This window comes from Gavialis gangeticus, unplaced genomic scaffold (genome assembly GCF_001723915.1).
Source record: "Gavialis gangeticus isolate Ggan-Ray unplaced genomic scaffold, GavGan_comp1, whole genome shotgun sequence".
NCBI classification, from domain to species: Eukaryota; Metazoa; Chordata; order Crocodylia; family Gavialidae; genus Gavialis; species Gavialis gangeticus.
In genome coordinates, this window is record NW_017729034.1 from 15,168,209 (window position 1) to 15,180,682 (window position 12,474).

At 44.1% G+C, this 12,474-nt stretch overlaps 1 protein-coding gene across 1 annotated transcript in view; it reads right to left on the minus strand.

Moving 5' to 3' along the window:
• Positions 1-12,474, minus strand: part of YBX3 (Y-box binding protein 3) — a 39,199-nt gene that overhangs the window by 16,583 nt on the left and 10,142 nt on the right. Inside the window, exons 4-6 of the mRNA XM_019526675.1 lie at positions 11,339-11,428; positions 10,618-10,740; positions 1,312-1,406 (exon numbers count right to left, since the gene is read on the minus strand). Of these exons, the coding sequence (XP_019382220.1) occupies positions 1,312-1,406; positions 10,618-10,740; positions 11,339-11,428 (308 nt within the window). The remainder of the gene's footprint in view (positions 1-1,311; positions 1,407-10,617; positions 10,741-11,338; positions 11,429-12,474) is intronic.

A 12,474-nucleotide genomic window follows, 5' to 3' on the forward strand; every position in this document is an offset into this window, starting at 1 on the left:
CAATCTCATTTCCTTTTATGACCAGGTGACCTATCACCTGGACAAGGGAGAAGAGATTGATGTCATATATCTTGACTTCAAAAAAGCCTTCAATCTGGTATCACCTCTTGGCAAAACTAGCCAACTGTGGCCATGGGTCCACCGTGATCCACTGGCTGGGACATTGGCTCCATGGTCGTACCCAGAAGGTAGTAATTGATGGAAGTCACTCATCATGGTGTCCTGTGACCAGTGGGGTCCCCCAAGGCTCTCTCCTTGGACCCATATTGTTCAACATCTTCATTAATGGATGTGGACATTGGAGTCAGGAGCAGACTGGCCAGGTTTGCCGATGACACCAAACTTTGGGACAAAGCATCCACACCAGAAGACAGGCTGGTGATCCAGGCTGACCTGGACAGGCTCAGCAAATGGGCAGACAAGAACCTGATGGTGTTTAACACTGAAAAATGCAAGGATCTCCACCTTCGGAAGAAAAACCTGCAGCACCTTTATAGGCTTGGCAGTGCTACACTGGCTAGCACTACAGAACAAAGAGACTTGGGGGTCATCATTGACCACAAGATGAACATGAGCCTGCAGTGTGATACTGCGGCTAGTAAAGCGACCAAAACGCTAGTTTGCATCCACAGATGCTTCTCAAGCAAATCCCAGGATGTCCTTCTCACCTTGTACACGGCCTTGGTGAGGTCGCAGCTGGAGTACTGCATCCAGTTTTGGGCTCCACTATTCAAAGAGGATGTGGAGAAATTTGAGAGAGTCCAGAGAAGAGCCACGCACATGATCAGAGGTCAGGAAAGCAGACCTTACAACGACAGGCTGAGAGCCATGGGGCTCTTTAGCTTGGAAAGGTGCAGGCTCAGGGGTGATCTGATGGCCACCTACAAGTTTACCAGGGGTGACCACCAGTATCTGGGGGAATATTTATTCACCAGAGCGCTCCAAGGGATGACGAGGTCGAACGGTCATAAACTACTGCAAGACCATTTCAGGCTGGACATAAGGAAGAATTTCTTTACTGTCCAAGCCCCCAAGGTCTGGAACAGCCTGCCATCAGAGGTGGTTCAAGCACCTACACATTAAACACCTTCAAGAGCAAACTGGATGCTTATCTTGCTGGGATCCTATGACCCCAGCTGACTTCCTGTCCTTTGGGCGGGGGGCTGGACTCGATCTTCCGAGGTCCCTTCCAGCCCTAATGTCTATGAAATTATTTATTTAACTTGGGGATTTAAATCAATCCACCTTGATCATGAGTGTGTGGCCTGAATCCAATGGCAGTTTGGCTAATGGCGTGCATACTGTACCTACCTGCGGTAGCGGGGCCGATAAGTGGGATTCCGATGGATTGGCTGTTGGAGTTGTGCTCCTTCTGTGATCCCATCCTTGATCTCTCCTTCAATACCCTAAAACCAAAAAAATATTAGGGCAGAATAAATATTTGATGGTAATATTCTAAACTATATAGGGTCCAAATAGGCCAGTCAGTCCTTCCCTCTTGACCATGTGTCATCATAATACAAAAAAGAGCACAACAGCCAACACACAGAACAAATCAAATAAAATGCATATTAAGGCTACTTGTGGTTGAGCTGAGGAACTCTGCTGTAGGTCATTCAGAAAATATAGCTGGAGGTGCAGTCTATCTATTAAGGGTATTCAAAACTCATGTTTCAAGTTAGAAATTGATAAGCTATGGGGAAAAGGAAGGAACATCCCTTTTTAAATACATCTCAGTATTAAAGTCAGCCAATATGACTTTTTCTTCTTTGCAGATGAAGTTGTCTCAGGTGTTTACAATGGTATGCTGGACGATGCAAGATTAATGATACGATCCATCAGGCCACATGGATCAGTCAGTAAAGCACTTGCAACATATCTAGAAGAACAGCAGAGTCAGCAGGCTCTCTCGCTGGCAGAAAGCAGGAATCAGAAATGCGCTTCTCAGTGGTAGCATGGATCCTCAGAGGGAGGGTGAGCAGGCCATGTCCAGAATATTCCACCCTGTGCTTCCTCTCCCACAGCCTCTTCCAGAATTTAGATCCATTCCAGCAACCCTATGATGCATGGTAGTGATTTGCCTTATCCAGGACACCACACACTTGAACTATTCATTGTGAAATTAAGTGCTTTATGGGGGGGGGGGGGGAAGCTTTTAGTGAAAAGGTGCCACTTCCAAGTGTGGTTGGAAAACTAAATCTGCAGTGAGCCTGTTTAGAGCAGTGTTTCTCAAACTGTGTGTTGCGACCCAAAAGTGGGCCACAAGAATATATGAAAGGGTTGCAAACAAACTTAAGAAACAGATCAACAAATGTTAAAAACGGATTCCCCTTTAAAGGAGGAAAAACATGGGAAACTGGAGCTTTTCCCTTCTAGGCTGGCAGAGTTCCAACCTGCGAGGGGCTGCTTGCCCTACCCCCAAACACATACCCCCACTCCTGCCCCACACACTGGAAGGCTGGGGCCTGGGGGCAGCAGGTCAGGAGTGAGGGGTACTAGGTCAAGACTGGACAATGTTTACAAACAGGTCCTGGTACCAAAAAAAAGTTCAGAACCCCTGGGTTAGAGGCCACTCTCTGGCTTCATTACATCTTCTGAAAAAATATCCAAGGCAACAAAAACTGCAGTAAGAAATACCAGTATCATCTCACACACAAATAGTACCACTTGTTACCTCATCCAAAACAGCTTATCCACGTGATGAAAGGTTTGCAGGATTAGCCTTCACCCTTAAACAGTTGAAAACTGTTCCAAGGCAAGTTGTTTCACTCACTGTCACTATTCCAACTCATGCAGTCCCTATTTCAATCTATTCCAACAGCTTTCACTCCGTACCAAATCTACCCAGCTCAAACTACTTTAATTCAGACCGCACAGACCCACAACAACATGTACCAGTTGCTCAAAACCTACTTAATCCAGTCTGCATCAAGCCAATTACTTCACACAAGTGCCAAGTGATAGAGAAAAAAAAAATCCTATTAGGTCATCTTAACTACCCTGCTGGCAATCTAGGATTGCTCCTCTCCTTACTTGGCATTTCCAGCTTTCAGATACTTGCAGATGGTTGTTATAGCCCCCTTAAGTCATTATTTGACTGAGGTATAAGCATTTAGTCTATTTACAGACAGTCCTGCCAGTCCCATAGTAACATATTTATCCCACAATTTTACCTTATGATGAGAAGGTACAATTTTAGCCACCACACTACCATGCACATGTCATCTTATAATATTTTCTTAGATCATTATTCTGATGCGATGGGACCAGAGAATAGAATACAAAGCCGTTTGTCTCTAACATGGGTTCTAATGATAAGACCTCCAATGCTTCATGTAGACTGAGTCTGGTGGGTCCCACTCTAGCCCTTACTAAGCCAGTTATCACACCACCATCACATTTAGCACCAAATCATTAACTAGCAACCTCAGTAAAGGATGGTCCGAGTGTAGGCTCCCTAGAAAACAGAGTTCACATACATAAGCAGAGCTAACACGTATTTGGGGATCTTGTATTCCTGCTGCTCCAGACACACCCCATCTTCAGAAACAAGTCAGAACCTCAGGCCTCCAACAGTTGACAACCAAATTCTTTTAATAAATACTAAAACTCACGGAAAAAAAAATAATCTCTTTGCTCCCCACCTGTCTTTGCTGCTTCCCAAGTTTCTTAGAAGCACAGAAAACTACCCTAAAGACATTTGCTATACTTCACATGCTGTGCCCACATACATCTATGCCACTTATTTTTAGCAGCTTGACAGGGGCAGCTGCTAAAGTTGGGAAGGGTAGAATCAAAGTTCACTGAAAAAAAATAGAGGTGCACATGCGCAAGAAAAAATGGCACACCAGATGATTCTATTTATAGATGGAAAGACTGACAAAGACAGATAAGTAACCAGAGAGGCTTCCACAGAAAGATGGCTAAATGAAAGTTCCTGGTAAGGGTAATTATCTGAAAGGTGTAGAAGACCAGAAGGAGAGACTTGAGTAATATAATCCCACCTCCAAATGACTCCTTGTCAATTTGGGAATAGTACCACCATAACCTATACAATGCAACAGATGCACCAAAATACTCCTATGATTTCACAGCTTCTATCACACTTTCCTTCAACTGAAGGTGGTAGAACCTACAGGGATCTCAGGTTCTTGCCCTTCTCTTCCGCTGCCTTTCCTGGGCTGGGAGATGTTGGAGGACCCAGACTAAAGACAAAAAAAATCTAGAGCCTAGCTTCTCAGACTGAAGTCCATGGAGTACTAGATTAACCATAGAAGGAAACACTTTTTTAAATCCTAGCAATGGAGTTAGTGGATGTTGGAAGTGATTGTGAATTATCACTGGTTCCCCTCCAAATCAAGCTTTGGGCCAAATATTAAAATAGCAAGAGACTAGCAAGAGAAGAAGTTACTGGTGCCTGAATGAACCCTACTGTCTGGGATGGGATGGGATGGGATGGAATACAGCTGGATTTCTGCGATTGTTCCTTGACCATACAAAGCAGCCCTGCTGCCTCTCAGTCCTCCCACGACTTGAAATACCTGAAACAGACTCTGAATGAGATCTCTCTCCGATTACTGCTCAACTATCAAAACTAAAGCATGTGCCTTTGTTTGCTTATTTTTTAAGAACTATTTTTTGGTTCAGTGTGGGTGGAAACACGTTAGCAGAGGATCAGATTGGAAATTAAATTATGACTACATGAATCTTTTTACTGAAAAGCAAGTTTACCAAACTGGAGACAGACCCAGTGAGGAGAGTAAAGGAAGAGTGGAACTGAGAGCTGTAGTTTCCAGGCCCCGTTTTACTTGTATGCTGTTGACAGCATGGGTAAAGCCTGACAAGCGATACTCAAAAGGTCTTACCCACTTGGCAAGGTGGGAAAAGGTCCATCTGGTACCATGGGCAGCACAGCTGGTTCTGCACAACTCCAGAATATGCCCATCAGTAACTGTAGAAGTAATTACTTCCGTTGCCAAAGCACTGAATTGACAGGGAGAATGGTAAGATGGGGCTCATTTTCACTGTCATTAGCTCACTCCAGCCTTATGTTTTCATCCATATTAGCAACAGGCCTACAGGGTAGTGCCTATCCCAGCAGCATGCATGCCTACCCAATTTCTCATCAAAACATGCTTTGGCTGCAGAAGTCTGACTCACACTAGTAAAGCCCACATGTCTGCATGCTGCAGCCAAGACAAGTACTAGATCAATTACACATCCATCTGTACAGCCAAGATGAGCTGTGGAGAATCTCTTTTACAGAACTTGTAGCAGTTATTGCATTCTTATTTCAGCCATGCACACACACTTAAAGAGATGAGAAAGGCTCTGAAGATAAAGCAGTCAGGTCATTGTAAGAGTCATCTTTTCAGAGGAAGGCTCTGTATGTTGCAAGTCAAGTCATCACAATATTCCAAATCATCCCCGCATAAAGCAAGGGCAAAGGACCATCTAAGAGTAAGGACATGGGGACTGCTAGAAGAACCAAACTGAAAAGGCAACACAACAGCCTAAGTGAGGAGCATCTCAAAACACACTCTTGTACACTAGTCAGGTTTACAGGTGTTAAAAGTGACTCTATGACCCAAAGCCTACGGACACAGCTGCTCTGCCAAGACTCAAGAAAGAAAGATCAAAGGGAACATTAAAGTACTCTGTGGCCTCAGAAAGGGTGGGGGTGAACAGGTGGCCAGAGACTGCCTGGTGTGTCAGCAAAGGCTGGCAAGGAGACATACAGAACCAGCTCCTCCCAGCTAGGGGTAGGCACGGCTGGGTTGAAGGGAACTTATAAGATGACTTGAAAGAAAGTAATCTTGGTTATGGTGCAGGTACAAGGAAACATGGATATAGAACCCTATTGTTTTACCCCCTGGTACACTTACACTTTGTACCTTGGGGTAAGTTAATAAATAATGCATTGTTTTGAAAAAGTTGTTAGAGTCACTCTGCATAGCAGCTGCTTCAGCAGTCCCTGGAGAGAAAGGTTGGAAAGTATCAAAAACTCTGCTGGGCCTCCTGAGCAACACATTTAGGAAGTGGGCCTGCAGTCCAGTCTAGAAGTGGTTGGGTGCCATTGTTTCAGTCAGAATGACATGCAGTAATTTAGACCTATCACCTGAAGTTGCACTTGACAGGAACTAAGAAAGATCCAAAACCAGTTAGCCTTTTAACCATGGCGCACTGCAAGAACAGAACTAGTCAACATTCATTAGTAGCTTATCTTTCCTCTATGCAGCATAGTCCACACCTCAACAGTCCCTATGTATGCCCTACACTTACGCTGGGGGGATGCACGTGTACTCAAGCACTTTTTTTTTTTTAATAAATATATAAATCAGAATAACATGTTTCTGTATCTTTTCAGCTACAGAATCCCCTGATGAACAGAGCTCCATGGCTGAGAGGACAGAGGATCAAATCACAGAATGTATGCATTGAAAATGTAATTTAAAAAAACTCAATTGCTGCCCATCAAGTAACTTCTCATTCTCCTTCAACAACTGCCATACAAATATTCCATTGACTTCAAACCCTAATTTTCTATGATTATGAGCATCTCAGAAGGTCACCTAGTTCAACCCCCTGCACAGAGCAGGACCAACCCCAACTAAATCATCCCAGCCAAGGTTGTCTACCTGTGTCCTAAAAACCTCTAAGGATGGAAATCCCATAGCCTTGCTAGGTAACCTGTTCCAGTGCTTTTCTGCCCTCCTACTGACAAAGTTTTTCCTAATATTTAATCTAAACTTCCCTTGCTGCTAATCGAGACTACTATGCCTTGTTCTGTCATCTGCCACCTCTAAGAACAGTCCAGCTCCATCCTCCTTGTTGCCATTCTTCGGGTAGTTGAAGGATGCTCTTACCCACCTCATGACTAAAATAGTAAACTAGTTTGAGCAAAGCTGAGTCTCAGTGTTGCATGTAACTATGACTGAAAAACAACTCGGCAGCATGCAATGTCCAATTTATAGTTTTTGCAGACATCATAACATCTTATGAACACATGCCTAGGGCTCTGGGTAGCTGCTTTAGAAACATCTGTTGGGCACATTTTCCACAAAGCTAGTAGTCTTGCTTAAAATTTTAAGGAAGTGCTCCATCAGAGGTTAGGCAAGTCAACTGACTAGCACACAGCATGTTCTCAGTCTCCACCTGGACTAACCTACGTATGTATGGCATACAAAGGGTTCCCCCCAAACCATAAGTGTAGTGCATATTGCTGCCCCCTTTGTTCTCACTTCTGTAAATGCAAATCAAATTATAACGGGGTGAGCTAGCTTTTGTTGCCATAAGCTGCTGCTCCTAGACTTCAGCCCTCAGAGCACCCAAGCTATCTGCACTTATCCTCACCACTGACCCACATCCTCAACAGTGACTGAGAAGGGCAAATCCTGGGGCAAGGGTAAGGACAGATGCAAAACAGAAGCAGAGAGCTATGGAGGAGGGTGTTGCAGAGGAAATATGTAGCACAGTGCAGGTGCATGCTGCCAATACCCTGGGCCAGATCAGACTTTTGCAGGCTAGATCCAACCCACAGGCTATAGGTTTCTGACCCCAGGTCCAGAGGATAAACTAAATCATGTTGTCCTTTGCAAGTAAAATGCCTACTTCATCTTATGCCCAAGATTTAGAGCAGTGGTCTCCAAACTTTTCTGATCGCACACCCCATCAGTAAAAAATCTGAGCACACACCCCCACTATATGTATATTTATATAATTAGAAATAGAAGTTTTAGTATTTTCTTCCCACACCCCAATGAATCATCTTGCACGCACCCCGCTTTGGAAACCACTGATCTAGAGAGATGCCCCTGTGATAGGTGCATATCGTTTCAGGAATACTACTCTGAGAAAATACAACTGTTGTTGGTTCAGGTGGAGATCTATAAACCACATTCAAAAGGTATGTAGGCCATGTTCTTACCCTGTGTATCTAACTAGAAAAAATATACAGGGTAGCTATGTCACTAGGCCCAAAATGCTCCCATCCTTCGAGGTGAGACAGCAGCTCAGCCAGTCAAACAGGCATAGGAAAGAGCACGTTGATGTTGGTTCAAATGAGGATTCCATGAAAATCAAAGGGGTTAGGTTGAAGTCTCTTGGTAGGCTGGATCCTTAGTTACAACTTTCAAGAATTTCAGTCGAACAGGGAGGGGAAATACTTGCCCTTCCCCTTTAACTCCATTTAGTAAATGATGGGCTTAAGGACAGGACACTCTGCTTCAGCTGTAACAGGCAGTTCAAGATTACAGGCATGTCTTGCAAAGGGATTTTTCCATTGAAGCAAGAAAGAGAATCTCACCCATTTCACCAAGTCGAAGCCTCAAAAGAAACTTTTCTTTTATTGCTTAGAGCATTATCGACTAGGAGAGAACAGGACTGTATTGCACTCCACAGCTGTCCATGCAGCAAGATGGAGAGTCTTCAGGTCTGGGTTTTGGACAATCCCTCTATTGTGTTCCACACTGAGCACATCTACACACGAAATTAATGTGAACTAATAAACTGCAGCATGTTGCACCAGAGTTTATTGCTCCTGGATGCGGGACCACAGCACACTGAGCCGAGTCACAGCAGCCAACTGGCAGGAGGTCCAAGGGGATTAGTTTGCCAGCTCAGAGCTGTTCCAACCCGGCTGAACATACTGTGAAGGGGCTGGCTAGTGCATAAGGTTGCTCCGGTGTGGGACTAGCCGGCAGGCAGCCCCTGCACTGAAGCACCCTCATGCCCCTGGCAGCCTACTCAGCTTCTACATGTGTTGCTGCGTATTAAAGAAGTCCGCTGCAAGGTAGCTCTTGTATTTACAAGTACTAATCTACGCCAAAGTTAGTTTATAGAGTTGCATGTGTAGGTGCTGGGATTTTACTGCAGAGCTAATTAGGCACCTCCACAGTAAATATCTTGTGTAGACACGCCCATAGATACAGCAACAGAGGATGCGTCTTTGACTTTGTTGAACTGACTTAATTCAGAACAAAGCAGCATCTAGGTCACCTGGCGCTACCAAGAAGGTTTTGGCAAAGTCTCATCTGATCTTAGAGTACTCTGGGAATCGGAACAAATTTGATGTTAAGTATACAGCAGTTCCTCACCCCTGTCCTTCTCTCCCACCAAAGGAGCCTGACCCACACACTAGGACATTACTGTTGGGTTTGGATTTTTTTTTTTTTTTTCCCTTAAAATAGAAAGAGCATACAGAAGACAACTTAGTCCAAGGAGATGCTCTGAATTGAGAAACCTATTGAAGCACAAGCTTAAGTCTTCTTCCAGGCTGTTCCAGAAGACAAGTCAATGCATTATGCAACAGGTCAACTAGCGCCCCATGCATTGGTTCCAAAGTTTGATTGGTTTATGGTCATATGTCAGGGTAAGGATCCCACCCCTCTACAGGTTATATAGGGTGATTTGGTACAGATGATGGCATGCTAAGCAAGCTGTAGGGTCTTGCAGGTGGCCTCAAGTTCTAAGAGGGTGATGCATCCAACACTTCCTGTTTAAATCATACACCCTGCACATAGAGACTATCTATATGTACTCCCACCCAGTGGAAACAGGGCATCCGTCAATTCAGCTCTGGAGTAGTGGAAGTTAAGGAGTTACGGGCACTCTCCAAACATTCTTCAGATCTTTACAGCATTTCAGGGACAAGTTTGGGTTGGGGAAAAACACATTCAGAGACATATAGCAGATGTTGGCCTAGTGTACCCCCATCTTAACCAGACTTGCAGGTTCTGAAGGCAGTAGTATAAAGGCATATGAAACCATATAAACTGCAGGGTGAAAAGATGTCACTGTGCTAGTAGGGTTAGACCCCAATTGCATGATCTGGTTGCTTACATCCTGGAGCACAGGTCACCTTGATAAGCGAGAGAGATTCAACTTCTAAATATTTCCTTTCAAGCACAAGTTCCTGAAACAGGTAATGTGTGTACCACCAAATGGCACCAGAAGCCAACTGAGGGATGAGCCTCCATTTTAATCAACCAGCTGTCCAGACAGGGGTATAATGCAGGTTTCTCTTCTTGTGCTGCCACAATTATTAGCTGCTCTATGGAGGATATTCAAAGAAGTGCTAACCTTCCATGCAGTTTGTGCATCTTCTACATGCTGGTTGAAACAAATAAAGTGTAAATGTGCATCTTGAAGGGGGAACATGACTCAGTCCAAGCCATAGAGGCCACTACAGAAGGGAGTGGAAACAAGCTGAGATTCAGGAGGCACATGAATGTATTGAGTCTCAAGACAGGTCAACATTCCCCTTTTCTGAAGTCAATCCATGCTGGTGGGATCAACCAGCATGAAGTAGTGCTACCATAAGTGGTGTTTGCTAAAACGGCTCTAGGCAGACTCAAGAGTGCTTTGTTTTATGTTAGGCCAGCCTTCCCCACAGGAGTAGAATGGAGACTATCCAGTTTGTAGATTATTTCCTTGACCTTTTTCATAGGTTCTGCAGAACCACTGGACACACTTAGCCAAACTTAAGTGTGGGTTTGCTCTTCACCGGAACATAGCACTGAACTAAATTTGGAGTCCCCCTGCAGAAAAGGTGGAGGACTGCTTCAAGATTTGAAACTGAAATAGGGTAACTGGAACTAAGGGATGTGGTCAACTTACGCTACGAGGTGGTCCACGACGCCGGCCATAATAGCCACGTCGGTAGCGACGTCGGTCTGCAGCATAGCGGCTGCCTTCTACAGGGACCCCATCTGGACCGGTCACATTAGCTGCTTCTGCACCCTGAGAGCAAAACAACAAACATAGCAATGAGGAACATAAGACAGCAAGAACCCAATGGACAGTGCACAGACAGAGACAAGATGGCAAGGTAAGGAAGGGAGCAATTTGCTTCTGTAACTGCCATGTCAAACCAAGAAGAGCTTGGGTTTTCTTCCCTCCTAAATACCATGGGTTTCTCTGTTGGCAATTATCTTCCAGTTTCTTACAATTCCCATGTGGCAAGACTGTATAAGCCATGGTATTCTCAACCTCACTGGCAGAAAGAAATTCCTGAATTATAGAGTTCAGAGGCCAACAGCAAAATGAACAGGAGGGAAAACCCAAGAGACATTCAATTCGTCAAAACTTTTTAGGGGTTTGGTTTTTTTGGGTTTTTTTAATTTTATTTCCAACTATGTGCACAGCTTAGCTAACTGATACCTAGGATGGAACACAAGAACCTACTAACATTTAAAGCAAGTGGAAGTCAAAGATGTGGTAGTACAGACCTACGTCCTCCTATTAAAGTAGCTAGGAGAAAAAAAAAATAGACATTTACCTGCATTTAGAGAGACAACCCCCACAGCAGTGCACCTCCATGTGTTTATCCATCACTCACCTTCTCTCCTTCAACCACATCAAATTCTACAGTCTCTCCATCGCCAACACTGCGCAGATATTTCCGTGGGTTGTTCTTCTTGATCGCAGTCTTAAAAAAAAAAAAAAAAAAGAGACAAAATACTGTTATTAGCCATGTTGAAAGCCACAGGTGGAACACAACAGAAGTTACATATTACTAGAGTGTTTCACTGAAGAAGGGTTCAAGGGAACTGGATAGAGGCAAAGGCAACAGACACACTGTACTCAACTTATCCACAATCTGCTTTATTCAGAACACACCACCAGATAAAAGACCCGTTTATCAACCCAGCATCTCACCTCCTCACAAACACTGATAGATTTTACACCTCCTGATGCCTTGGGAGGAGACTCATTCCCATTTGGGCAACAAGTTCACTTGGCCAAAACATGCAGAAAGTCAATTTTAGCTGTTACTTCCCAGCTCTGGAACTCCCTCAGCCTCAAGGCCAGCCAGGGCCTAACCTGGCTTGGCCATCTTTCAAAAGTAACGTAGGACCTTTTTGTTTGGGCATATTTAGCAGATGGAGTTAAGCTTAGGTATTTTAGGGAATAATTTTTTTTTATTATTATTTTACCCATTTTGTGACTGATTTTAAGCCACCCTAAGCCTTTTTAAAGAAGGTGGCATTAAAAAGAGAAAGAAAAGAAAGAGTCACTACATTTTACACAGAGAACGGAGGCAATAGGTAAACTATTCACCTGAAGATACACTATGCCTGTGGCAAAGCTAGGAACTGAGCTCTTATTTCTAGAGTCCCAGCTCAGTCTAACACTAAATTAGTGGTTCTAACTTTATAGCCTCTGGTAGAGAACCCATGCCACCTTGTAAAAATCACGCAGTCTGCATCCTTCACTATACTGCTTAGAGGACCAACATACCAACTCAATCTTCATTAACACCAAGATACATTTTTAGAGCATCAGGCTACCCCACTCAGTAAGTAGAGCCTTCCCTAACTCCAGCATAAAGAATTTGGCCCAAGGTGAATTTATTCAACTTCTTCATCCCTGTTGTATGACAACTGCACAATGCTGAGTATTCGCTAGGCAGCAGCACTGGTGGTAGCAGCAGCATCTAATTTCACTGGTTCCCTCAGTAGGTCCTGCTTCCTC